This window comes from Zootoca vivipara, chromosome Z (assembly GCF_963506605.1).
Source record: "Zootoca vivipara chromosome Z, rZooViv1.1, whole genome shotgun sequence".
In the NCBI taxonomy this organism is placed as follows: domain Eukaryota; kingdom Metazoa; phylum Chordata; class Lepidosauria; order Squamata; family Lacertidae; genus Zootoca; species Zootoca vivipara.
Window position 1 is genome coordinate 43,620,203 of NC_083294.1, and position 25,547 is coordinate 43,645,749.

At 44.5% G+C, this 25,547-nt stretch overlaps 2 protein-coding genes across 6 annotated transcripts in view; both read left to right on the plus strand.

The window, feature by feature from the left end:
• ATP11C (ATPase phospholipid transporting 11C) overlaps positions 1-25,547 on the plus strand; it is an 895,731-nt gene that overhangs the window by 282,461 nt on the left and 587,723 nt on the right. The window lies entirely within an intron of this gene.
• Positions 11,926-25,547, plus strand: part of FGF13 (fibroblast growth factor 13) — a 270,635-nt gene continuing 257,013 nt past the window's right edge. The window contains exons 1-3 of one of the 5 annotated variants that reach the window (XM_035125705.2): positions 11,928-12,283; positions 16,782-17,097; positions 24,583-24,813. In XM_035125705.2, coding sequence (XP_034981596.1) covers positions 24,765-24,813 — 49 coding nt within the window. In that variant the 5' untranslated portion in view covers positions 11,928-12,283; positions 16,782-17,097; positions 24,583-24,764. Of the gene's footprint in view, positions 12,284-16,781; positions 17,098-24,561; positions 24,814-25,547 lie in introns of those variants that run through there. The other 4 variants (XM_035125708.2, XM_035125703.2, XM_035125704.2 and 1 more) reach the window with 4 other exon arrangements.

Here is a 25,547-nt window from a genome sequence, read left to right on the forward strand (position 1 = left end):
AAAAAGAGGATGTGTCCAGGAAAAAGGGGACATATGGCAACCCTAACTTTGCCCTAGCATACATGTTGATATTATTATTATTATTAGTAGTAGTAGTAGTAGTAGTAGCCGAAACAACAATTTTTTTGCAATGTGGAATTTGTTTTGTATTTGTTATTGATTCCCTTTTGCTAATCTTATATTGATTCCCTTTTGCTAATCTGCTTAGAGATTTCTGCTAGAATATGAAGCAGTATACAGTATAAATTAACCAACTAGCTAAATAGCAATTGTCAGGGCTGGAGTCAGACACAGGTCAGCATGCAAGATGCAAGGCTCCGTTATCAGCAACACTTCCAACTGAGCTATCCCTCAGGTCTTGCCCCTTTGGAGCAGTTGCCAGGACTGAATGTCCCTCCCTTCCACCCTTTCTTAGGCTCCTCCTCTCCCAGATGCTTCCCAAGCAGTTCTGAAACTGCACCTTCCCACCTTGGCCTCTGCTCCACTCTTCTAATTATCCTGTGCGTTCTTGGAGACAAGGTGTCAGGGAAGAGTCGGACTTGCCTGACAGGATATGTATCAATACTTGAAATAAAACCATAAAAACTTCAACAGGTATGAAAGGGTGATTGTCGTGAAGAGAGGAACATTCCATCCTGACACAAGGGGAGAGAGAAGCTTGTCACAGCAGGAGAGGAAGACTTCCTGGATTCTTCAGCAGTCCTTGCCACCCCCATCTGCTTCGACCTCGAAGTCTGTCACTGGTACTTCCTGCTCACTAAACTCTGTTGCCTCTTCAGTGTCCAGCTCCTCCTCTCATTCTTCTCCTTCTGAACTCTCTTCAGTGTCCCACCATCAATTCCCAGGCTTCGAGCCTTCCTCCTCTGAGGTTTCCATTGGGGGTTCTCCAGCTGGTGCCTCACAACACTCCTCGTCATCCAGCCAGTCCCTGACAGCAAATTAGGCACTATCCTGCCCCGCCCCCCATGTCCAGGGTTATACTCCCTTCAGCATCATGTCTTCAGAGTTTCTGGTGGTGACGTCTAATTTGGGCGCCACTTTTTGTGTGTTTAATCATCATTTTAGGTGTGAAAGGTGTGGTTTTTTGATATATATTTTTTATGCCAGATCCCTCCCTGATGGGCAAGGTACGTTGTGGCCAAATTTGTTACATTACGGTTCAGGAGTTATGGAGAAAGGCTGTTTCATCCGCGTGTGCAATGCCTATATTTTTAAATATATAGACACAGGATGTGAAAGCCAAGCCAAGCTTCCCAACTCCAGAGTTATCCCCACAGCTGTTTGCTCTCTTCCTCTGCCCCCCCCACTGCCAAAAGGTCATCTCTGGTCCTTATTGCTTCCAGATGGAACTTCACAGGTCTGTGAGCAGCAGGTGCTTTTACGTGAGCTGTGCTCAGCAGCAAAAGGCACAGCACTGCTTATGAAGGTTTAGCATGTCTGCCTCGGGACTTAAAATAGATGGCCAGTCGTCTTTCACAGTCACGCCTGCAGATAGCTGCTACATTTTAGGAAGGATGTAAACAAACTGCAACAGGTTCAGAGCTGGACAGTAAAGGTGGCACGTGGTATGGAATGTAAGTCCTATGAGGAAAGGATGAAATAGCTGGGGACATGCAATGGGCACAGGGCACAAAACTTGTTGTTGTTTATTTTATTTTATTTTTGTAAATGATTTTTATTGATTTTACATGGAAGAAAAAAAATTATTCTCAATTTATCTTTGTGCTAGCACTTTCGTCTGCATTACTTAGGTGCAGAACTGCACTGCAAAATTCAGAGAAGTACAAATTTCAAAAGGCTGTTGTTTCAGTTCACAAATTGCTTTGGAAAGTGCCGACTTGGTAAGTTTGCCTTTAAATGTGAAGGGAATCAGATTTCTCCCCCTCTCTAGGCAAGATAAAAAGGTAAAGGTGCCCCTGACTGCTAGGTCCAGTCACTGATGACTGGGGTTGCGCGTTCATCTCGCTCTATAGGCCAAAGGAGCTTCCAGGTCATGTGGCCAGCATGACTAAGCCGCTTCTGGCGAACCAGAACAGTGCATGGAAACACCGTTTACCTACCTGTTGGAGTGGTACCTATTTATCTACTTGCACTTTGACATGCTTTCGAACTGATAGGTTAGCAGGATCTGGGACCGAACAACGGGAACTCACCCCATTGCGGGGATTCGAACTGCTGACCTTCTTATCAGCAAGCCCTTGACATATTCTTCCATGAAATGGCGAATGGCAGGTGCTTTTTTCACTGGAAGAAAATGAAATAATTCAAAATGGGTCAACCTGCCCTCCAGCATGTCACAGAAGATAGCAGGGAGGTGCTTGTCATGCCACTGACCTCATACTCTGGAGCGGTGCCAAAGTCTCTGTCTCACTTGCACAGTGCTGCAGGCTGTGTTCTACTGACTACATTCATTTGCCATACAGTGTCTTTGTGGTCCCTTAGTATCTCTGCACATGCAGCTAGGAGCGCAGGAAGATTAGTATTGTCTGCGATGACAACAGCTGTGCAGGGTTTCGGGCAGGGTCTTTGTCACCTGTACCTGGCTGGATATACCAGTAATTGAAGCTTGCAGACTTCTGCATGTAAAAGTAAGCTAGAGATCTTTCATATTACACACACACACACACACACACAGAGAGAGAGAGAGAGAGAGAGAGAGAGAGAGAGAGAGAGAGAACTTATTCTCCAAAATAATTAATGAATTCCATTGTGAATGGTGGGTATCTGTTGTGGGCTATTTGTGAATGGGAAAATGGGGGAGGGCTCCCTGAAAATGCCATACGTTGGCTGGCTTGCATTCTGAACAGGTGCACTCCTCTGCGGCAACTATCTGTCCCCCACCCCTGCTTGCATATATTGATACCAAGCACTTTATTTAGCCAAAATGTGCCAGGGTTTCTTTTGTTGTGATCTGCTGCAACTGACTGCCACCGCCTACCCCCTCTGGCATTTGCTCTCTGACAAATTAAGAAGCCTCCTGGCATGCAAGGAGCTGGGATTCAAGTTTCATCATTGCCCCTGTCTGAGTATCTGCTATTTAAGTGAGCATCCAAGCTGCCTCAGTTTTTATTTGGTCACTGTTCATCATTATTTAAGATGGCTCAGGGTGTGGGGTGTCTGAGTGGCCCTGCTGAGCTGGTGCCAAGAGGCAGTGATTATATATCAGGTCCAGAAGTTGCAATTAGTGCAGAATGCAGTGGCAAGACACTTCTGGCCCTGCAGTTTGGTTGACCTGTACTAGGGACCAAGCCTTCAGTATGGTGGGCTTCACCCTGTGGAACTCTCTGCCACTAGAAGGCCAGGAAGAATAATTCCTGCATTCTCTTAGATGTCTCCTAAAAACCTTTATTTAGACAGATGTTCACAATGTGAATTTCTTTCTATCAACAGTCCGGCCTGTCACAAAGCATCTTGCTATAAGAAGCTACCTGAAGGAGCGTCTCCACCCCAATCATTCTGCCCGAACTGAGGTCCAGCACAAGGGCCTTTGGGTAGTTCCCTTGTTGCGAGAAGCCAAGTTACAGGGAACACGGCAGAGGGCCTTCTCGGTAGTGGCGCCCACCCTGTGGAACACCCTCCCATCAGATCTCAAAGAAAAAAACAACTACCAGATTTTTAGAAGACATCTGAAGGTAGCCCTGTTTAGGGAGGCTTTTAATGTTTAATAGATTATTGTATTTTATTTTTCTGGTGGAAGCCACCCAGAGTGGCTGGGGAAACCCAGCCAGATGGGCGGGGTATAAATAAATTGTTGTTGTTGTTGTTGTTGTTGTTGTTGTTGTTGTTGTTGTTACTACTACTACTACTACTACTACTACTACTACTGCATAAGAGGGCCTGTGAGCGATGTCATGGGAGGGATTTCCCCCACTACATCACCCCCTGCCTTTGGGAGCCGTGTAAGAAGTTGTGTGCAGGAGGGGAACGGCTAGCAGCGTCATGCTGGGAGTGTTTCTAAGACCAGAGATGAAACTGACAAGTCCTCTTGTTTCTTTTGCTATTGTCAGGAGGTGCAATGTTGTTACTTTTGTAGTATTTAAACACCAATCGTGGGTTCAATGGTCAAGAAGGCGGTTTCTGCATGTGCTGTAGAAGGAAACAAGGGGCAGATGGGGCTCGTCCTGCCAATAGCAACTGTTACATTTGCTATTGTGTTGTTGTTTTGCTATTCTTGTTCTTATGAGATTGTTCTTATGATCCTTGATTTTGAGGGTTTTGCTGTTCTCTTTCTTGTAAGATGCTTGAGAATCAGTGTGATGATGCTATTACAGAGCCTAAGAGGTTTAAATATCTCAGCGCAGGGGTGGGAAATGCCAGGCTCAGGGGTGAATTATGGACCTCCAGGCCTTTTAATCTGGGTTCCTAAACCAGACCTCCTCTCCCCAGCCCTAATTTTACATACCAGTAGTACTTCTGGGTGTCCCCCCCCCTGGATAGACTGAATGCTTTGTGCCTTCCTACAGAAGGAATCCTGCCTTCTGTACATAGGTGATATTGACATTCATTTATTGTTCCACCCACTTTTGTTCCTGGCCCCACCTATGTAGGTGGGTTGCTCAGAAAGGAATGCAGCACTCTGGCCAATATAAGGATATATGACACCTACTATTGAACTTAGCAGGTCTGAGTCTGCTGGCCAATAAATCCAGTCATTCCCCCCCCTCCAATTCAGTAAAGTTTATTTTTAAAGCCAGTTAATCAATCCAAGTCATTGAATGAACATTTTTGCAAACCGTGATGGAAGGCATATTACTGAGAACTAGCAGAAAGCTCACTTGCATATCTGTAAGAAGCTCAACTTCCCCTCCTTATTTATTATGGCAATGCATCCGCAGCAAAAGATCCTGTTCACCTTGTCAATTTTTATCACACACAAATATACACAAATACAAACACTGGGAGAAAATAAAATGAAGTGGCGAGGGAGCTGTGTTCACGGAAAGATCCCCAAAGGGGAGGTCATCTTGCTCCCTGTGCAGGAGAAACCAATTAAGATCATGCGAAGTGACATTTGCATGCTTTCTTGGTGCAGAGAAACAAGCCTTTGGCAGAGAGCAGCAACAGGGGACTGGCTGGCTTACAAGGGAGTCAAGGGCACCATTTGCTTTTATATATATAAATAATTTTTATTAATTTTCCATTTAAACATATATAATCACATCATTATTATCCACTTTACTTCTTTGGCTCTTTAGAGCCTGTCAACATCCTTCCCTCCTGACTCTTGGCTTTCAAAACAAACCTTTATACCACAGCATTTTATATATTTTCGAATTCTAATATAACTCATTACAAAATACCTCACAATTTAAATAAATATAGAAAGGTAAGAAATGTCTCATTACAAGTCTTCAGATAACCGTACTAGTGTTGTTAATTGCTTACAATGATCTTTCAAATATTGTATAAATTTACTTCAGCCTTTTTGGAATACTTGATTGTGTTGGTTTCGGATTTTCTCAGCCAGCTTCTCCAGTTCTGCAAAGTCCATCATTTTAATCTGCCACTCTTCTTTCATTGGTACTTCTTGTTGTTTCCATTTTTTGGGCTAAAAGAGTTCTTGCTGCTTTTGTTGCATACACGAACAGTCTTTTATCTTCTTTTTTGTATCTCTTCACCTACTATACCCTGTAAAAAGGCTTCTGGTTTTTTTTTTTAAACAAAAGTGTTTTTAAACATTTTCTTTAACTCATTATATATCATTTCCCAGAAAGCCTTTACCTCTTTACATGTTTACCACATATGGTAGAAGATACCTTCCTTTTCTTTGCATTTCCAAAACTTGTTGGATCTTGTCTTATACATTTTAGCAAGTTTTGATGGTATTAAATACCATCTATACACCATTTTCATCACATTTTCTTTAAGTGTACTGCATGCAGTAAAATTAATACCTTCATTTCACAGCCTTTCCCACGATTCTAACTGAATTTTATACCCAAAATCTTTAGCCCATTGTATAATCACAAGGGCACCATTTGCAAAACACAATGCAAGCACATTGTTGCAGTGAGAAACTGTCATCCCAGTTGTGGTGCCCGAACTCCTAACAGTTACATTTGCATGCCATGTTTTCTTGGAATGGTGAGAATCCAGTGGGAAGTGACAGCTGCACAGGTAAGGATGGAGGAGACAATCTAATCTGAATCTACCCCTTCTCAAAACAAGACAGCTAGGCCTGTGACAAACCTCTCTTCCTCTCCAGCATGCTGTGAGCCAAATCTTTTTTGATACTCTCTCCCCCCCCACCTTTGCCACCACCTGTTGGCAGGTTTGCCTCTTCATGTCACACATACGATTGGGTTACACTAAGCTTAAGCCAAAGCCAAGGGAACTCTCAGTTGAACGTTAAGACTGCTGCTGAGTCAGGGCTCTTAACAGCTATCCAGGCCAGAAAGAAGCAGGCTGACAATATGGAAACCATTTGAATAATGGATATGGAGGAGGGCTCATGCAATGCAGGGAGGGGACCATCTTCATTGCTGCCACCACCAATCACCACACAAAAATATTCTTTTTCTCTTGTGTTTACTTGGAGGTAAGCTCTTATCTCTTGCAGGGATTCAGTTTTGCCCAAATGTTGATATGAGCTCACTGGATCCTCACCTCACCAATTAAAATGCAGTTCAGGGTGTAGTCATTCTGTGGGTTTCTCGCTCCATTGAATTTAGCAACGTTGTTTTAGGTTCAAGGAAGCGTATCAAAATGCATGGAGAAATGTGCACATTAAGATCAGATAATGCTTAGAAATCTATTCTGTGAGCAAATATATTTAAAATATGTGTTTAAATGTGAAATCTTGTGCTTTAGAACCATAGATGGAAAACTGTTTTCAGCTTGAGAACCATATTCTCTTCTGGGGGCCACATTCTAGTGGTAGCCGAGACCAGAGGCAAAAGTTGGTGAAGCAACAAATGTATATTTTAACTTTGTATAGTAGGCTAGTGACTACATGCATACGGTTCAAAGGTACAATTTTCAGTTGCTGCTCTGCCAAATTTTGCCTCTAGCCCTGACCACTACTGGCATGTGGCCCCTGGAAAGTTGCACAGAAGGGAATGAGGCCCTTGAGCTGATAAAGCTTCCCTGCCCCTGCAGTAATGCAGCGGAGCAGCTGATGAATCATATTTTACTGGAGGGTGTGGTAGGAGGCTAGTTCAAATGCCTGAAGAGGGTGAGAAGGTTCTGTTTGTGACTCTGCATGTTTCCTTCTGCAATGTACACCTTGCAATTGTACCAGTTTACAAACATGCATATATGAAGCTATTTGGCCTGAGATGTTTCATACTTAATGTGCCTTCTGTCATTCAGGCCAATCTGGTGGTTCTCAAGCTTTTTCCTCTGGGCCACACTTTCAGAATAAATTTTTTCTCGCACCACACCTAATTATTGATAGGAGATCGATTGGAAAAGGAAAAGAAAGAACTCCTAGCAGCGCTTGATTTATAGCACAGAACACAACTACTTTATAATATGATCATGGAGCATCCAGAAAGTATAAAACAATGCAACTACCTAAGGACGTGAATCATTCCCCAAAATATAATTATAAACAAGCCTCTTGCATATGTACCTTGAGTATGTAGACAAACTCAGTGAGAGGCATGAGCCTGCTTTTGCAGGGTATATGAAGTCTAATGTGAGACAAACAAGCTCTCACTTCCTCATCAAAACAAGGAAGCCTTTCTTTGGAAAGTCAAGGAAGTCAAAATTAAGGGAGAGAAAAATAACAGTGATCTCATTGTGGGAGTTTACTATAGATCCCCAAGCCAAACTGAGGACACAGATGATGCCTTCCTGGAACAGATGACCAAGCATTCAAAAGGAAGTGAGATAGTAGTAATGGGGGATTTCAACTATCCTGATATTTGTTGGATGTCAAACTCAGCCAAGAGCATATGGTCGAACAAATTCCTCACTGGTCTTGCAGACAATTTCATTGTCCAGAAAGTGGGAGAAGCAACAAGAGGATCAGCCATTTTAGATCTGTTCCTAACCAATAGTGATGACCTGGTTAGTGGGGTAGAAGTGGCAGGATCATTAGGTGGGAGTGACCATGCTCTTCTGGAGTTTATTGTACAGCAGAAAGGAGCAACCAAGCATACTAAGACTCAAATTCTAGACTTTAAGAAAGCCAACTTCAGAAAACTTAGGGAAACACTGGGTGAGATCCCATGGACAGAAATACTAAAAGGGAAGGGAGTTCATGATGGTTGGGAGTTTGTTAAAAGGGAGATATTAAAAGCACAACTTCAGGCAATACCAATGAGACGGAAACATGGAAGGTACCCAAAGAAGCCAGGGTGGCTATCTAAAGAACTTTTAACTGAGTTAAGATTTAAAAGGGATATGTACAAAAAAATGGGAAAAGGAGGAAATCACCAGAGAGGAATTCAAACATATAGCTAGCATGTGTAGAGACAAAGTCAGAAAAGCTAAAGCACAGAATGAATTCAGGCTTGCTAGAGAGGTTAAAAGAAACAAAAAGGGCTTTAATGGGTATGTCCGTAGCAAAAGGAAGAACAAGGAAACAGTGGGGTCACTTAGAGGAGAAGATGGTGAAATGCGAACAGGGGACAGAGAAAGGGCAGAACTCCTCAATGCCTTCTTTGCCTCAGTCTTCTCCAAAAAAGAAAACAATGCCCGACCTGAAGAATATGGAGCAGATGATTCAGCAGGGGAAACACAGCCCAGAACAAGTAAGGAGGTAGTACAAGAATACTTGGCTAGTTTATATGTATTCAAATCTCCAGGGCCAGATGAACTGCATCCAAGAGTATTAAAAGAACTGGCAGAGGTGATTTCAGAACCACTGGCAATAATCTTTGAGAATTCCTGGAGAACAGGCGAAGTCCCAGCAGACTGGAGGAGAGCAAATGTTGTCCCTATTTTCAAAAAGGGGGAAGAAGAGGACCCAAACAATTACCGTCCAGTCAGCCTGACATCAATACCAGGAAAGATTCTAGAGCATATCATTAAGCAAACGGTCTATGAGCACCTAGAAAGAAATGCTGTGATCACTAAAAGTCAGCATGGGTTTCTGAAAAATAAGTCATGTCAGACTAATCTGATCTCATTTTTTGACAGAATTACAAGCCTGGTAGATGAAGGGAATGCTGTGGATGTAGCCTATCTTGATTTTAGCAAGGCCTTTGACAAGGTGCCCCATGATATTCTTTTTTTATATAATTATTTTTATTAAGGATTTTTTGGGTTACAAAGGTGGTGCAGTGTCTCATGCATCATGTTTACACATCAGTTTTACTTGTTGAGACCTTATGAGGAAGGGGGGGGGAAAGAGGTGGGTGGGATGGGGAGTTGGGTGTGGTGGATTGTCAATGTTTCTGTTTTTCTTGATATGTGTAGGGGTTCGGCGTCAGCGTCGTTTGTGCAGGTTCTCTGTTGTTTGTTCGTGCTTCTCTGTTGGTGAGAGAGGTCGGGATTCGTCTTAGGATGTGATTGCTCATTTGTGGTCGGCTGTGATGATCTTTAGTTTCTTGTGTGAGTGGGGAGGGAGGATGTTTTGCTTAGGTTAGCTATATTGATTTGTATGCTGACGGTAAGTTTTTGTCGTTGTCTTGTTGGGCTGTATAAGTGATGAAGGGGAACCATACTGGGGTGAAGGTGTCTTCTTCTGTTTGTCCCTGTGTCAGTTTCAGCTTACTGGTTAGTTTTTCTAGTAGGGCCGTTTCCCATACAACCTGGTACCATTGGTCCATACTTACTCCTGACAGGTCCCTCCAGTGTCTGGCTATGATGTTTCTTGTTGCTGACAATAGGTGGATTATAAATTCTTTGTGTTCTGAGTGAGCGTTGTTATCTTGAAAGATACTTAGTAAAACCAATTTTGGGGTAATTTCTAGCACTTGCTTAGTTATCTTGCCCCATGATATTCTTGTAAAGAAGCTGGTAAAATGCGGGCCACACAATGCTACCATTCAGTGGATTTGTAACTGGCTGTCTGACCGAACCCAAAGGGTGCTTGAGATGAAAGTCCTTTACTTTCCGTCTTAATTTACAACCAACTTCTCAAATTATAAAAGAACCAACGTGGATATCCTGAGGTATGCAGTGGTGGCGGCGAGAATCCTAACTGCCAAATATTGGAAAAAACAAGAGACCCCTAAAATTGAAGAATGGCAGGGAAAAATATTTAGCTATATAGAATTGGCCAAATTAACAAATTCAATCAGAGGAGGCAGAAATTGGAAATTCAATCAGAATTGGGAAAAGTTTGGGGATTATTTGAAAAGGTAATGCCCCTCAATAAAGACTTGGATTTACTTTTAATATTCCGTATTGATTCAAAAATGGAATGTGAAGGGAAGCAGCATAAAAATATGTGAGTTTATTAGCCCGGGATGATGACAGTGGAAGTCGGTTTATAGGAGAATTCTTGTGAAGTCAAAAGAAATTATTTTATTTGATAATATATATATATATATATATATATATATATATATATATATATATATAAAAGATCTACTCAATTTAGGTTATGATTTATATATTCATTAGTAGGTTTTTATTTGCACACCTTGTACAAATTGTTTTGTTTCGTTTATATTATTTGTACATGTTATATTTGTATATTTTTATTTCGATTTCAATAAAGTTATTTTAAAAAAGTAAATGTTTCTTAGATTGTCCTTGAATCTTTCCTGCCACACCAGTATGTCACGCCACAACCTTTGAAAACCATTGGTCTAATCCCTGTTCTGAAAGAAAAGCAGGGAAGGGGAAAGCAGCAGGCAAAGAAGTCCAGAGTCTTCAGAGAAGGTGATGACATGTTTATATCATGTTCACTCTCACTGAAACCATGGGCAAGCCTTCCCCAAGCTGGTGCTTTCCAGATAGTTTGGACTACAACTCCCATCAGCCTTGGTCAGGCCAGCACAGAACCAATCACAGCTGTTTGTTCTCTCTCCCTCTCCCTCTCCCGCTCCCTCTCCCTCTCTCTCTCTCTCTTAGACTGAGAGGAGAGCCTATCTAAGGAATGAACTCAAGCACACCAGGAGTGACTGCCATTTCTGGGGCTGCTCCTATATTTGCAATTGCTAACACTGATCCAAGTTTCCCTTTTGCACCTGTCGGCATACGCCGAAAAGGATGGGGAAATGAGAGAGCTCAGTTGGCAGAACACCGGACTCCTATTCCCAGGGTTGTGGGTTCAAGCCCCAAGCTGAGCAAAATATTCCTGCTTTACAGTGGTCCCTTCCAACTCTGTGATTCTATGTACCTTCAGAAGCAGCTCTGTTGAAATGAGGCCAAAAGGCCCATTGGCAATGGCCAGCCACGTGCTCCTGGGAAATTCAGAATACAATGGGGTGGTTAAAGAGAACTGTAAAATCTGTCTCATTGTTCCATACTTGTTTCTTAATATTTAAGAAGAAGACAGTGATATAAACAACCCCTGTACCTCACTCAGTCACAATCACGGTCACAGTTACGAGTGGTTTCCCCCCCCCCTTTGCCTGATTTGCACATCTGATTGACCTTTTACAGCTGCATTCTCAAAAATCAAACAAACATATTTACATACTTTTAAAGGGTGATATTCTACAGCTGTTATACCTCAAGGCACGCAGCTGAGTGAGTCCCTTCATTTGCTGTGGTATGCTTTAAGAAATTGAACACTCTCTGTGTGTGTCTGTGTGTAAGTATGCATCACTGTGGTGGGCATGTGTTCAAAATGTGGCAAACCAGCCCTTTTGTTGGCCCTCTTCCAAGGGGAGTCATGGACGGCTGCCCTAATGCCCTCCCTTTCTTGACAGCACCCCTGATCACTTGTCTCTTCCTGGGGCCTCTCCTCTCCAACTTTGGCTCTGAAAGGGATCCTCCATGCTGTAAGGCGATCTGGATGCACAGCTGCCTTCTCCAGCACTTAGAGGAGAGCAACCTGGGAAGTCAAAACAACTTGACGAATTCTGTTTCACTAAAAATAGCCGCTGGAGAAACCCTGTGACTTGCCACATCTTTGGTTGAGCATGGCAGGCCTCTGATCCTTTTTACTGCATGGGTCATTCTTCTGTCTACCAGATTCAGAGGGTTGTTCCTCTGGAGTGTTTTCCCAAGGCCACGGGAAACCGGGAGAAGGAGTTGTGTGTGTGTTTTTTTAAGGACAGAGATTGTGTTTTGTTTTTGTGCCATTGTTCTTGAGGATTTTTTAAGCACGTGCTAAATGCATAGGATTATTTCAGGATTTTTACCCCGAAGAGCGCTGGAACTCTTGGCCAGGAATAGCTTCTAAGGCACACAGCTCACGGCCCTTTCTCGGATTAAGGTAGGTGACACAGTGATGGTGGGGATGGGAGCGTTGTTTGGGTGAACTGGATCCAACTCTGAAAGAAAATAAAAAGCTGGTGCATCCAGGGAAGACCATGAAAAAGTATGATCAGTTTTCGCGCTGTTTATATAGGTTCTTTACAAGCTCCTATCTCCCCTTCGCATAATTCCCTTATGGCTTAATTGGAATTACAAAGAGGATAAGGATAGTCTGGTTGGGTCTGACCAAATTCTTCTTCTTCTTTTTTTTTTAGTTTTAAAAATGAACTTTATTGAAAATCTGATTAAAAAATACAAACATAAAACTCATCCACACACTTACAAAATACAAATCATAATAGAAAAGAAATCTCAGATTAGCTATATCCACAAATTAAATTAACTTAATTTCCATCCCTCCTAGTTGACTTCCCCTCATCTCTCTCTCAGGTTCCTTAGATGCTATATACCATTACTGCTTCCCCATATATCCACCAATATATACCTTAAAATGATTTATAAATAGAAATACATCAATTATCATCCTTATCATATTTGGATCAATCTATGTTATTCAATACAAGAACTAAAAATGAACCCAGGACTTTACCGTGGGACACTGTTTTTTCATATACTCCCCAAATTTGACCCAATTAAGTTGGAATTTCTTGTTCGAATGTCCTCTAATTGAATTCGTCAGGTTGTCCAAATCTAGGTATCCAAACAGCTTTTCCCTCCATTCCTCAATATTAGGTATCTCTTTGGTTTTCCAATACGATGCGATCAATATTCTTGCCGCTGACATTGCGTACAAGAACAGTGTCTCATCTTTTTTCTTGATTGTATTATCCATAATCCCCAGTAGAAAAAGTTCTGGGGTCTTTTTTATATTATATTTGAACATTTTTTTGATCTCTTCAAATACTTGGGTCCAAAATTTCTTTATTTCCCCACAGTGCCACCACGCATGTAAAAATGTTCCTGTTTCTTTTCTGCACTTCCAACACAAATTGTCCCTGGTTTTATACATTTTATGAATTTTAACGGGGGTTATATACCATCTGTAAAATAACTTAATCATATTCTCCCTTATTCCCTCTGATGCTGTAAATCTCCAGGTTCTTGTCCATAACTTCTCCCATTCCTCCGTGTTTATACTTCTCCCTACATCGATGGCCCACTTTGTCATCACTTCCTTAACCATCTCGTCCTTAGTCTCCCATTCAAGTAATGTACTATACATTTTAGATATTAATTTGGTGTCTGATTTAATTAAATTTTTTTCCAATAAAGAGGGTTCATTCAAAAATCCTTGTCTGTGTTTGTGTTCGTTAAACTTACTGTGGATCTGGTGGTATTGTATCCAACCCGTTAGGTGCTGTTTTACCTCCTCATAATCTTTAATTTTCAAAATTCCATCTTTTTCCTCTAGCAGGACCGAGTAGTTTCCCCACCTCCTCTCTAAATTTACCTTTTTTACTGTAATTATTTCCATGGGGGACGCCCATCTAGGTGTTTTTGGCTCCAGCAGTCTCCTATGTTTATTCCAAATGCCCATAAGTGATCGCTTGATGATATGGTTATTAAACCCTTTGTGGACTTTCAATTTGTCATCCACAAGATAGGCGTGCCACCCAAATTTATTTTCAAAGCCCTCCAAGTCCAGAAGTTCGCTATTCACTAATGTTAACCAATCTCTTAGCCAAACAAATCCTGCTGCATCTCATTTCTATCTCCAAATTCTTCTTTCTACTGTGGTCTTGGGAAGCCAGCAAGGAGTGGGTGATGTTGAATAACCCTCTCCTGCTGTTGCCCATTTGGGAAGCAGCATTTGGGATATACTGCTTCTAAATATGGAGAGTCCATTTAACTCTTGTAGCTTGTGGCCAATCTCTCTTCCTCCTCTGTGTTTTCCCCCAGAATCAACCTTTGCCAACTGGTGCTGGTGGAGGCTGATGGGAATTGTAGACCAAAGCACCGGGAGAATGCCAAGTTGGCAAAGACTGCCCAAAATTCCCTCTAAGCTAGTGGCCATCTTTGCCAGGTGGCACTGTGGTTAAACCACTGAGCCTAGGGCTTGCTGATCAGAAGGTCGACGGTTCGAATCCCTGTGACAGGGTGAGCTCCCGTTGCTTGGTCCCAGCTCCTGCCAACATAGCAGTTCGAAAGCACGTCAAAATGCAAGTAGATAAATAGGAACCACTACAGCGGGAAGGTAAACGGCGTTTCCATGTGCTGCTCTGGTTCGCCAGAAGTGGCTTTGTCATGCTGGCCACATGACCTGGAAGCTATACGCCGGCTCCCTCGGCCAATAATGCGAGATGAGCGCGCAACCCCAGAGTCGGTCACGACTGGACCTAATGGTCAGGGGTCCCTTTACCTTTACCTTTACAGGTGAAGAAGTCCTTTCTTTGTCTGCCTTGAATCACCCGCCCTTTATTCCAGTTTTGATGGACCCTAAGTTATTGCAGATTTGAGAGACAGAGGGGGAAAGTCCCTGTAGCATAGCCATGTTCTCCACATCCACCGAGAAGCTCTCTCAGTGCTGTCCTGTCCCTCAATGCTGAAGTAGAGCATCTGCTTTACCTGCAGAAGGTCCCAGCATCAATCTCTAACATCTCCAGCTATGGCTGGGAGAAAACCCTGCCTGAAACCCTGGAGAGCTGCTGCCAGTCAGTGTAGACAATACCAAGGGTCTGAGGCAGCATGAGGCAGCTTCCTGTGGTGCTATGCTGCTCGCCATTCAAAGTAAAAGTTTGTAAAAAGTTATTCAAATGCTTTCAAACTTTCCTTCTGGAGGAGGTTTCCCAACCACCCGATCATGTTTGGGTTGCATTGCTAGGTACTTAAAGGATGTGGGACACTGGCCCATGACACAGATTTGCACCAGATTTTCAAATGCTAATTTACAAATATAGATTATCTGGAGAAGTTAAGATGATGGGCAGCTGAAGTCTCACACCATCATTTTGCCCTGGTGCCCTTTTATGCAAAGTATTTTTTTAAAAAGCTTTCTTAAAAGGGGAGGGCAATGGGGCAAGAAATCCTGGGCTTGGAGTGACAAATCTTTTCCTCCCCGCCCCTCAAAGAAAACACTTCTGTTTGTGCTGTAACATTTAACCATCTTTATTCCATGGCTCTCTTACTGGAAACTCCCTAGTCTTCTAGACTCCTGGTGTTTGTCAACAACCCCGCCCTCTCCAGCAGCAAATGAAATGCAATCCTGAATTGGAGATGGCTTCACTTGAATCATGGAATAACAGCAGAAAGGGTTGGGATGGAAAATGTAGGGGTGATGGGGAGATTTGATCCCTGATGCTCTTTTTGCAGTGGTTTGTAGAATTTATGTAAAATGTAAGATGAATCTATTCCTGACTACCATGACACCATGCATGGAAAATTCAGAAGTGCAGGGTCCTTTCATGATAGTCACAGCCACACAACACACCCTTCTAAGATTATGCAACCCTTTAATATTATGCAATAATATTATAATTAGGAATGCATTGCAGTCACCTGCACAGATGTCCATGTGTTGCTACTATTTCCTCTGGAGTAGAATGGACAAACAATTTGAAGTGCTCTGATATATTCTTTCAGAGTGGTTTAAGTCATGTTTTTTCTTGAAGTCCTGTTGTATGCAGCAGAACTTGCAGCCACTCTCCTGAAACTGAAGCACCTGGTGTTTTTACTGTTCTTGTGTGCTTTGGAGCACACAGAACAATCTGCCCTCTGTGTTCTTCTTGGGCACCTTCTCCAGAATGACCCTACGAGCCGATAAGAGGCTAAATCACATCCTTGATGATGATGATGATTTATTAAATATGCATACCATCCTTCATCTGAAGATCACAGGGCAGTTACAAAGAAATGCAAAATGAGAACACAAACTACATAAAAACAAGAACAAGAGCAAAAACAAAAACAAAAACTCCTCCCTTCCAATCAACTCCAATTGGTTCCAATCAGCTCAAAGGGTGAGAGGATTTATTTCCAGAGGCTAAAAAAAACCTCACTTTCCTGCTAATTGAGTGGCTGAAGGAAATTGGAGCCAGAAAGTCTGCTGGGACCCTGTTGCAGTAATAGCAATGGGTCTTCAACCCTGAACTACTGCTCCTTCAGTCACACTTTAGTGGTAGAGAAGGGGTCGCCAAGGTTTACCTCGTCTGGTCCGATTCACTCCAGTGGAGATCTCTCCATGGGTTGGATCGCTCGCCTGTGTGAGTGTGCGTGCTTGCGATTTCCAGTGTCTGCGTTGATACGATTTCTGGTGTCTGCGTCTGCGCAGACGTGATTTCCAGTGCCACGAAAGCGAGTCCCCGCACTGCACTGTGCCGGTTTAGCGCAGCGCGTGGGGACTCGCCAAGCAGGCAGCTTGGTTCAGGGGCGGCTCGTGGGCTGGTTAAACGACCCCTGTGGGCCGCTTGTGGCCCATGGGCCTTAGGTTGCCTACCCCTGATGGTAGAGCATCTGCTTTGCATGCAGAAGGTCTCAGATTCAATCCCTGTCATTTCCAGGTAGGACTGGAAATATTCTTACCTGAAACCCTGAAGAACAGTTGCCTGCTGGGTGGACAATACTAAGTTTGCTGGACCAGAAGCCTGGCTTGGTATAAGGCATGTTCTTGTATTACATCATTCTTAGCCAAGTTTGTTGTGGGAAATGTGTGTGGAGAAGCATGCCAGCTTTCAGGAGAGAAAGAAATAGCTGTTGAAAGCAATCAGCTAGCACTCTCCCAAGCACGATGTGCCATCTTTGCCACCACCTGTAAAGAGTGTCATTCTGATTCCTATCAAGATGTCCCAAACAGAAAACACAATTTTATTTGTTCAGGTAGGTAGCCGTGTTGGTCTGATGCAGTCGGGGGGGGGATTAAAAAAATTGTCCAGTAGCACCTTAGAGACCAACTAAGTTTGTTCTGGGTATTTTATTTTTTTAAATAAATTTGTTATTATTATTTGCTCTTATTTTTTTGCCTTTGAAACCTACCCTTCCCTGCAGGTCAGGAGCTCAACCTAACCCTGCCCACCCCCTCAATTTTATCCTCTCCTAACAACCTTGCAATGTAGATGAAGCTGAGAAGGGAGTCATTAGCCCAAGGTCACCCAGTAAGCTTCCTAGCTGAGCAGAGATTTGATCCAGCATCCTATCTCTTGCTCTTGTCTGACACTCACACCATTTCATCATTCCTGGCTCTCACCTCCTGGTCCAACTTTGCTTGGTTCCACAGACTTTCAATAACAGGAAAACAACACCTATTCCCCAACCCAGATTTAGACATCTAAAAGTGGCTGTGTTAATGATTGAAAGAGTATTTGGCATTAAAATATGTGTTATAAACTCTCTCTCTCTCTCTCTCTCTCTCTCTCTCTCTCTCTCTCTTTGTTATTGTACTGTGTACAATGGCTCTTTTTCAAATTCAGGGTGACAAGTGAGGGCTGCAAAAGAATGTTGCAGTGCAAAGTTTTGCTGTTTATGATTCTAGCTCCTCTGTTCTGCTTTTTTCCAGTTTTCCATGTCCCCTACCCCACAGTGGCCAGTGTACTGTTACCTTATTTTGAAGAGCAAAAAGAAAAAGAAAAAGAGAATACATTTGCCAACATCTACTTTTAACTATGGATCTCTATGATCACTATTTTACATATCCATGAAAAAGAGGGCATGTCCTGGATAAATAGGTCAACCCTACTTCATAGAATCATATAAACGTAGAATTAAAAGTGACCACAATGGTCATCTGGTCCAACCCCCTGCAATGCAGGAATCTTTTGCCTAACATGGGACTCAAACCCATGAGATTATGCTCTACCGACTGTCCTACTCTGTGGCCATAGAGCATGCTCAGTTCCCATTGGGCTGTTTTGGAGTTGCCTTCTGAAGATTTTCTGCGTTTCTGCAAACTTAAGAGTTTCACCAAACCTTCTTACACCTTGAGTAAAATGCATGGAACAGTGAAAGTGGGTAGAGAAAAGTTTTTTTCTCCTTCTCTCATTGCACTAGAACATAGAGCCGGCATCCCCAAACTTCGGCCCTCCAGATGTTTTGGACTACAATTCCCACCTTCCCCGACCACTGGTCCTGTTAGCTAGGGATCATGGGAGTTGTAGGCCAAAACATCTGGAGGGCCGCAGTTTGGGGATGCCTGACATAGAGCCATCCAATGAGGAGGAATGTTGGAAGATTCATAACAGACAAAAGGAAGGCCTTCTTCACCTAGCACATTGTTATACCACAGAGCAAGAGACAGTGATGGCCACGAACCTGGGTGGCTTTAAAAGAGAATTAGACAAATCCATGGAGGAGAAGGCTCTCCATGGCTGCTAGCCACAATCTGTATATTCCACCTTCACTGTTGGAGTGGGTGAATGAATACCAGTTGCTGAGTATTACAAGTGGGGAGAGTCCTGCTTCAGGGTTTTTCATGGGCATCTGTTGGCCAGTGTGAGAAGAGGGTGCTAGACCAGATGGGCCCCCTTTTGGCTTGATCCAGTACGGCTCTTCTTACAGTCTATTGTGCATTGGCAAATGCCCTTTTGGCTACAGAAGGACTGATATTTGGAGACCTGAGATAAGTATTGGAATATAAGACTATGATACTTGTATCTCAACTTTCTAACATTACGGAGCTCAAAGTAGTCTCCCACTGGGATCCCAGGTGATCTCCTATCCAGGCATTGACCAGACCGAGGTGGCTGTATCCAACCATTCCTGGAATTAGACCCTTAATAAAACCAAACCAAAATATGTGCCTTTGTAATCTGCAGAAAACCATGCTCCAGATATGGAAATGTTCTGAGAGTGCTAAGTATTAGAAAAGAAAAGAAAAGAAAAGAAGCAAGCAAAGGGCTTGTGGTGGCTGACATCTTATGAAGCTCTGCTGTGGTCTATGAATTAATTGCTGCCTAGCTCCAGACAGCTCCAGAAGGCAAATGTTTCCTGCTCATTAAATTCTGTCTGTGACATTGTGCCCGGGTCAGACTATTGGGGGTTCTGACTTTCATACAGCAAATGGGGCAATGAAGCAGAAAGACCCCACTGATTGTGATTGGCCAGGAGATGGATGACATCAGCTGGGAACATCCACACCTCCTTATCATTATCCAACACTCTTAAAATGCTGGTGCTTTCTGAAAGGCTGGGAAGGGACGGAGCAGGAGGGGTTGGGTAGTACGAGCATATATCCTATGCACATGTAGCCAGCCATTAATTAGATCTGATTCCAGCTCTTGCCTGCAAAGCCTGTGACCCATGAAACAATTCACCAACCACATGTGGTGCCTCTTGTGTCTGGCAGACTGCAGGGCTCATTGAGTGGGCTACATTCAACTAGCAGTGCAGGTCAGTGTAGGAGAGCTGCAGTTCCACTCAAGTCCTGCTTGCGGGCTGCAAATAGGCATCAGGTCTGCTGTGAGAACAGGATGCTGGATTAGGTGAGTCCCTGGGCTTGACCTTGCAGCCATGGCCAGAGGAAGCAATGCTTCTGAATACCCATTGCTGGAAACCACAGGAGGAGAGAGTTACTTTTGTGTTCAGATCCTGCTTGCGGGCTTCCTATGGGGGCATCTGGTTGGCCACTGTGAGAACAGGATGCTGGACTAGATGAACCACTGGCCTGATCCAGCAGGCTCTCCTTATGTTCTTGTGCTCTTACGGTACCTCTTTTGAGGGGACACTACTTACAACCCTTCTCCACTGTTGCAAAAATCTGAGGCATGTGTATCATTTCTGATACACATTCTTAAAACTCAAGCTGGGAAACCTTCAAAACAACTATTGAGATATTAATTGCATGAGTTTGGAGCATTCCCAGTGTCCTCTAGTAGCAACCCACAACTTTCCCTCTCTAAGGCTGCAATTTTTAATCTGTTTTAATCTTCTTCTTTTGAAGTTTGCATCTATTAATAAGACACCTCCAGTTAAACAGGTGACACTGCTTAACATAAAAGGTGATTATTCTTAGTATGAGTAGCTGGATACACCAGATGCCATTTCAGAGGTCTTCTCCCTTCACTCTTCTGCAGGGGGGATAGCCTCTCTTTAGGGCAACATGTAAAGACAAACCTTTAAAAAGTGTTATTCCCTCCTCTTCAACCCTCCTCATTGTTTCTGTGTGTGAAATGTATGTATACTGAAGTCAGATAACAAGGCAGCTATCATCTATCTAGCTCAACTGGTAGAGCATGAGACCCCTTAATCTCAGGGTTGTGGGTTTGAGGCCCACATTGGGTGCAAGATTCCTGCCTTGCAGAGGGTTGGACTAGATAACCCTTGTGGCACCTACCAATGCTACAATTCTATGATCCTACCTACCTACCTACCTACCTACCCTACCTACCTTCAGTGCTATATTTCTAGAAAAAGAGGTGTCAGAACTCACCATGAACACCTCCCTTCTTCTCTTACAATGGCAATGGCGCCCACCTGAGAGGTGCCAGAACTGAGTTCCAGTGAGTTCCAGCTGATTTTAAAAAAAAACCCTGTACCTACCTATCTATCCTAGGTGCTGACTGTGAATGGGCAACTTCATGGATCCAACTGCTCTCCCTTCTCCATTCCTTAAACCAAACTTGGCCTGAACAGTCCATAAAATAGAGAATTGCATTCTGCAAAGTAGGACACATGCCCATTATTGGAGTGGGGCATCAAAAGTAGATTGAGAATGGGGAATCTCAGGCTTGTAGGTCCTCTCTATCTGGCCCTTCAAACTTGCACCAAATCACCCTTTGTCTCTGCAATCCACTCTCTGGTCTTGCTTTTCATCCCAAGTGCTTTTGCCAGGCTGGACTGTGTCCTTGAACTCTGATCATGCCTTTTGCTTACCTGAATGGAGGGTAGAAAGGGTTTTGTGATTTTGTGCAGAAAGCAGCCTACCAAACAATGGTATAATCCACATTAGTTGCCCTGCCCACTTTTGCCTCCATCCCCACTTGTCACTGGCATATGGCCCCCAGAAGGTCACCTGGAGAGGAATGTGGCCCTCAGTTTGAAAAAAAGCTTTCACACCCCAGGGATTAATGGAAGATTGCTGTTTTAGGCATAAAGTGATGTATTGACTGTCAGGAGTTTGTGCAGGAGCCAGGCCCTGGGACCAGCAGGGCTTTGCAGGACTGGGATCCTCTTCGGCTTGCTCTCGAGAGGCAGGGCGCGGCCGCACAGGTGAGGCCATTTGGTATTCACTGCACCTGGTGGCAAGAGCCGGCAAGGGATATAAGGCCAGCATTTTCCCTCAGCACTTTGCCACAGCAATGCACTCTCTGCCTCGCCTTGTGCCTCCTTACCTTTTGACCATGACTTCGTGCCTTGACCCTTGGACTGTGACTTTATGCTTTGACCTTCGGACTGTGACTTTGTGCTTCAACCTTCATACTGTGACTTCTTCCCTTGTGCTTCTTGACCCTTGGGCCTCTACTCCCTGGATGTTCGTGCCTACCATCTTGCCCCCGGTCCCGATGCTCCTTGCTGGGACTTCGCTCGTAAACAGCCCGGATCATGACACTGACTCTGGAACATCAGCCAAGAGAAGCTCAGCATGCATTCAAATCCAGTCAAAATTTGCATTTTAAGTTTTGCAATGCAAGACTTTGAGTGGAGGACACATCTCTCCCTCCTCCAAAATGCACATTCAGTGACACCAAAGGTGATCATCACATTTCTTTTCCTCTTTAAGAAAATGCTTAACATCCTTCTTGGGGAGTTATTTGGCATTTATGATGTTATCTTTGGAAGCCATTCCACATCACACCAAGATGTGTGTCCAGGATTGGAGAACTTCCTCAACTCATCAAAGACACACACACAAACACGTACCACTTAAATAATTTTAAAATCCAGATTTTTCATAATTTGTTAATGGCTGAAGGCGTAGACAATATATAACCTCTGGATTCTTTTCACCCAGGTGACTTGGCAAGTTCCACCATTCTCTTGCATGGGGACTTACATGTGTGGGAAAGGATGGCAAACACTATCCCCCCCCCTTCTTAATTAGGAAGAAGAATTCACAAGCAGTGAGAGAACAGCTGTTGTGGATACTTATCCTCATGGTTCTTGCCTTGGTGGACCTTTCTGTTCAGCTTTGGTTCTGTTGGCTTCAGGGGCTGCATGACATCAAGAGTCAGCATAGTCAGGCATTTTTTGGGGGCTGCTAACAAGAGCCTCTTGGGACTGGGCCGCCTCTTCACCACTGCAGCCTCCTTGCTTCACCCTCCTCTTGCTCTTGCCCAGGTAACGGGAGCAGTGATCTTGAGGAGCCAGAGATGTCACAGCCCTCTTGCTCATTGGCTCTCTAACTGGCAAGCAAGCAAGCAAGAGGTTGCAATGGTGAGGAAGAGGAGGGGCAGTGGATGGCGACAATGGAAGTGGAGTGGAGCCTCACTGAGGAAGGGGGGGTCCCATGGAGGGTGCCTTGCCTGAGCAGCCACCCAAACCTAGAGCTGCTTGCATTTTCTGCATCTGCAAGATGAAAACTTGATGAAGGTGAAAGGGGATGGGTAAGAAGGAAGCTGTGAAGGTCCACAATTCCAGCTTGGGTCCCATCAAAGCCCAATTCAAAAAAGTGGCCCTAGAGTTTCCTCCTTCCCTTGGTGTCAATCTACCCTCTGGTTTAAGGTAAAGGTAAAGGGACCCCTGACCATTAGGTCCAGTCGTGACCGACTCTGGAATTGCATGCTCATCTCGCATTATTGGCCGAGTGAACCAGCGTTTGTCCGCAGACAGCTTCCGGGTCATGTGGCCAGCATGACAATGCCGCTTCTGGCAAACCAGAACAGCACACGGAAACGCCGTTTACCTTCCTGCTGTAGCGGTTCCTATTTATCTACTTGCATTCTGACGTGCTTTCAAACTGCTAGGTTGGCAGGAGCTGGGACCGAGCAAGAGGAGCGCACCCCATCACAGGGATTCGAACCGCTGACCTTCTGATCAGCAAGCCCTAGGCTCAGTGGTTTAACCCACAGCGCCACCTGGGTCCCTACGCTTAAATCAACACCGAGTGGTTGCAGCTGAAAATTAAAGGCATTAATTCCTTCCAGATATTGAGCTAAGCAGCTGGGTGCAGGTGGTGTGGTATTTTGCCCTTTTCACCCACTTTGTGAAATAACAGCATGATCCTAGGCATGTGTGTTTGGAAGTAAGCTCCATGTTGTGTAATGGGACTTACCAGCAGTCCAGTATGCCCATTAGGATTGCTATCTTGGATTCTTTACTTCAGCTGTCCCAGGGAAGTAAAACCAGATTCTGCCTTCCCTAACAGAGGCCAACCCTCTCTTAGAGGCCAGCCCTTTATTGGAAGGTGTCTTTTGTTGGAAGGGATGCCCAGTTGAAGTCCACCTTAAAGATCAAGAAGGGAGAGCCAGACAGCCCTTGGAAGTTGCACATCCACACCCAGAATCTGGAGAGCAGGCACGCAGGTCATAGGCTTCCCCATGGAGGAGCATTGCATTCCTATGCAAATTTCATATGCAAATTTCATGGAAATTCGAAATCCTCTTTTATTATGCATTTGCTCTCCTTTCTTTTTTGGCCACGCAGAAGCAGCCCCCGCCCATCCCTCTTTTGCTCCAGACCCAACAGGTAGCGCCTCTCTCTTCACCTGGGGAACAGCTTTGCCCAAAGCTATTCTCCCTACCTGAACATACAATTTGTTTCTCCTGTGTTTGAAAAGAAACCCTGCAAGTTTTATCCACGCCTCTCTCTGCAGTGTAACGACCCCCCCTCCGTTTCTTCCAACACCTCCCTAGACTTTTACAAGAATCGTGTGTGTAGGAGCGGGGGGAGGCAGGGAGATTGCACGCTCCCTCCCCCAAGCGACAGTCCCACCGCCCTTTGCCTGAGTGGGGAGAACAAGAGAGGTGTGTGTAATTCTCTGCCTGTCAGTAGCATCTGGGGGGTGGGGGTGGGCTGGAGCTATTAGGAGTGGTGCCCCCCCTCCTCTCCTGCTGCCTGGGAAAGGTGGAAGGAGGAGAGGGAATATCTGGTGGCGGAGAGAGAAGACAGCAAACTGCTTTTGTCTCTTGCAAACCTCCCAGCCAAGGCAAAGGAGAATCCTGCGGATGTCCAGGGGACCCCCCTCGCTTTCACTGCCCCCCTTTCTCCTGTACTAGGCAGGAGGGGGGAGAGAGATAGCACCAGCCAGCAGGTTCAATACAGTCTTTGGCAGTGGTGGTGGGCTTTAACCCTCCTGCACCAGGAAATAGCACGAGGAGCCATCAAGATTTCCTCCTGATTCTTCCTTTCTTCCCCTCTTCCCCTTCTCTTCTTCCCCTCGTCCCCCTCCTTTTTTATTTTTTATTTTTAAAGAAAAATACATTTTGCTTTTAGGATTTCCCCCTTCTCTCCAACCCGCTGCTCGTTTACCCACAAAAGAAAGGTGGGGGAAAAAAAAGAAGGCGCTCTCATCGCTCTGTCCATATATCTCCATCCACTGCCTGCATTTCCTGGAAGTCCAGTCGGATTGTCCACACGAGGTCTCTTGGGGGGATTTTACAACCAAACTGGGATCTATGAGCGGGAAGGTGATCAAGTCAAAGGAAGAGAAAGATGCATCTAAAGGTAAGGGGCCCGGCCAGGTGTGTGCGTGTGTGCGTGTGTCTCTCTCTGTGTGTTTTGCCGACCCCTTCTCCTCTTCCTCCTCCTGCATTCTCCACAGCCCCCCACCCCGCGCAACACTCCTTTGTCTATACACCCCCCTCCTCTCCAGAATTTCCTTTGTCTCTCTTTCTGCCTTTCCCTTTCCGTACTGAGCTCTGGGAAGAAAGAATGGGAGAGGAAGAATAAATGGGGACAACGGAAGCCTCTTTCCCATCTCCCCCAGTTCACATGCTTTAAAGCATTATTTTATTTTTTTGCCTGGGTGGGGGCTGCCTTCCCAAGGTGTTTGGGTTTGACAGTTCCTCTTCTACCTCCCTCTTTCCACCATTGTAGAGGGAGGGAGAACCACATTTAGGGGTGGGGGTGGAGGTAGACCTTTTCTAATGCTGCAGTGTCTGTCTTGGCGCTGACAGTTGGGGTGCCTTCCTTTGTGTGCGAGCGCCGCGGGGAGAGGCAGCATGTGCCTCGTCGGCACCCGTGTTCTGCAATAGATCTGGAGGTACCAGGAAGTGTGGGATTATTAACCCCGCATAATATATCCTCCTCTCTCTCTCTCTCTCTCTCTCTCTCTCTCTCTCTCTCTCTCTCTTTCTTTCTTTCTTAACTTGGTGGTAGCAATTGGGGATGGGGCTGTATCCTGATAAATGTGGGGCGTGTGTGTGTGCGTTTGCTCGTATGCGCGCAAAGGAAACGTG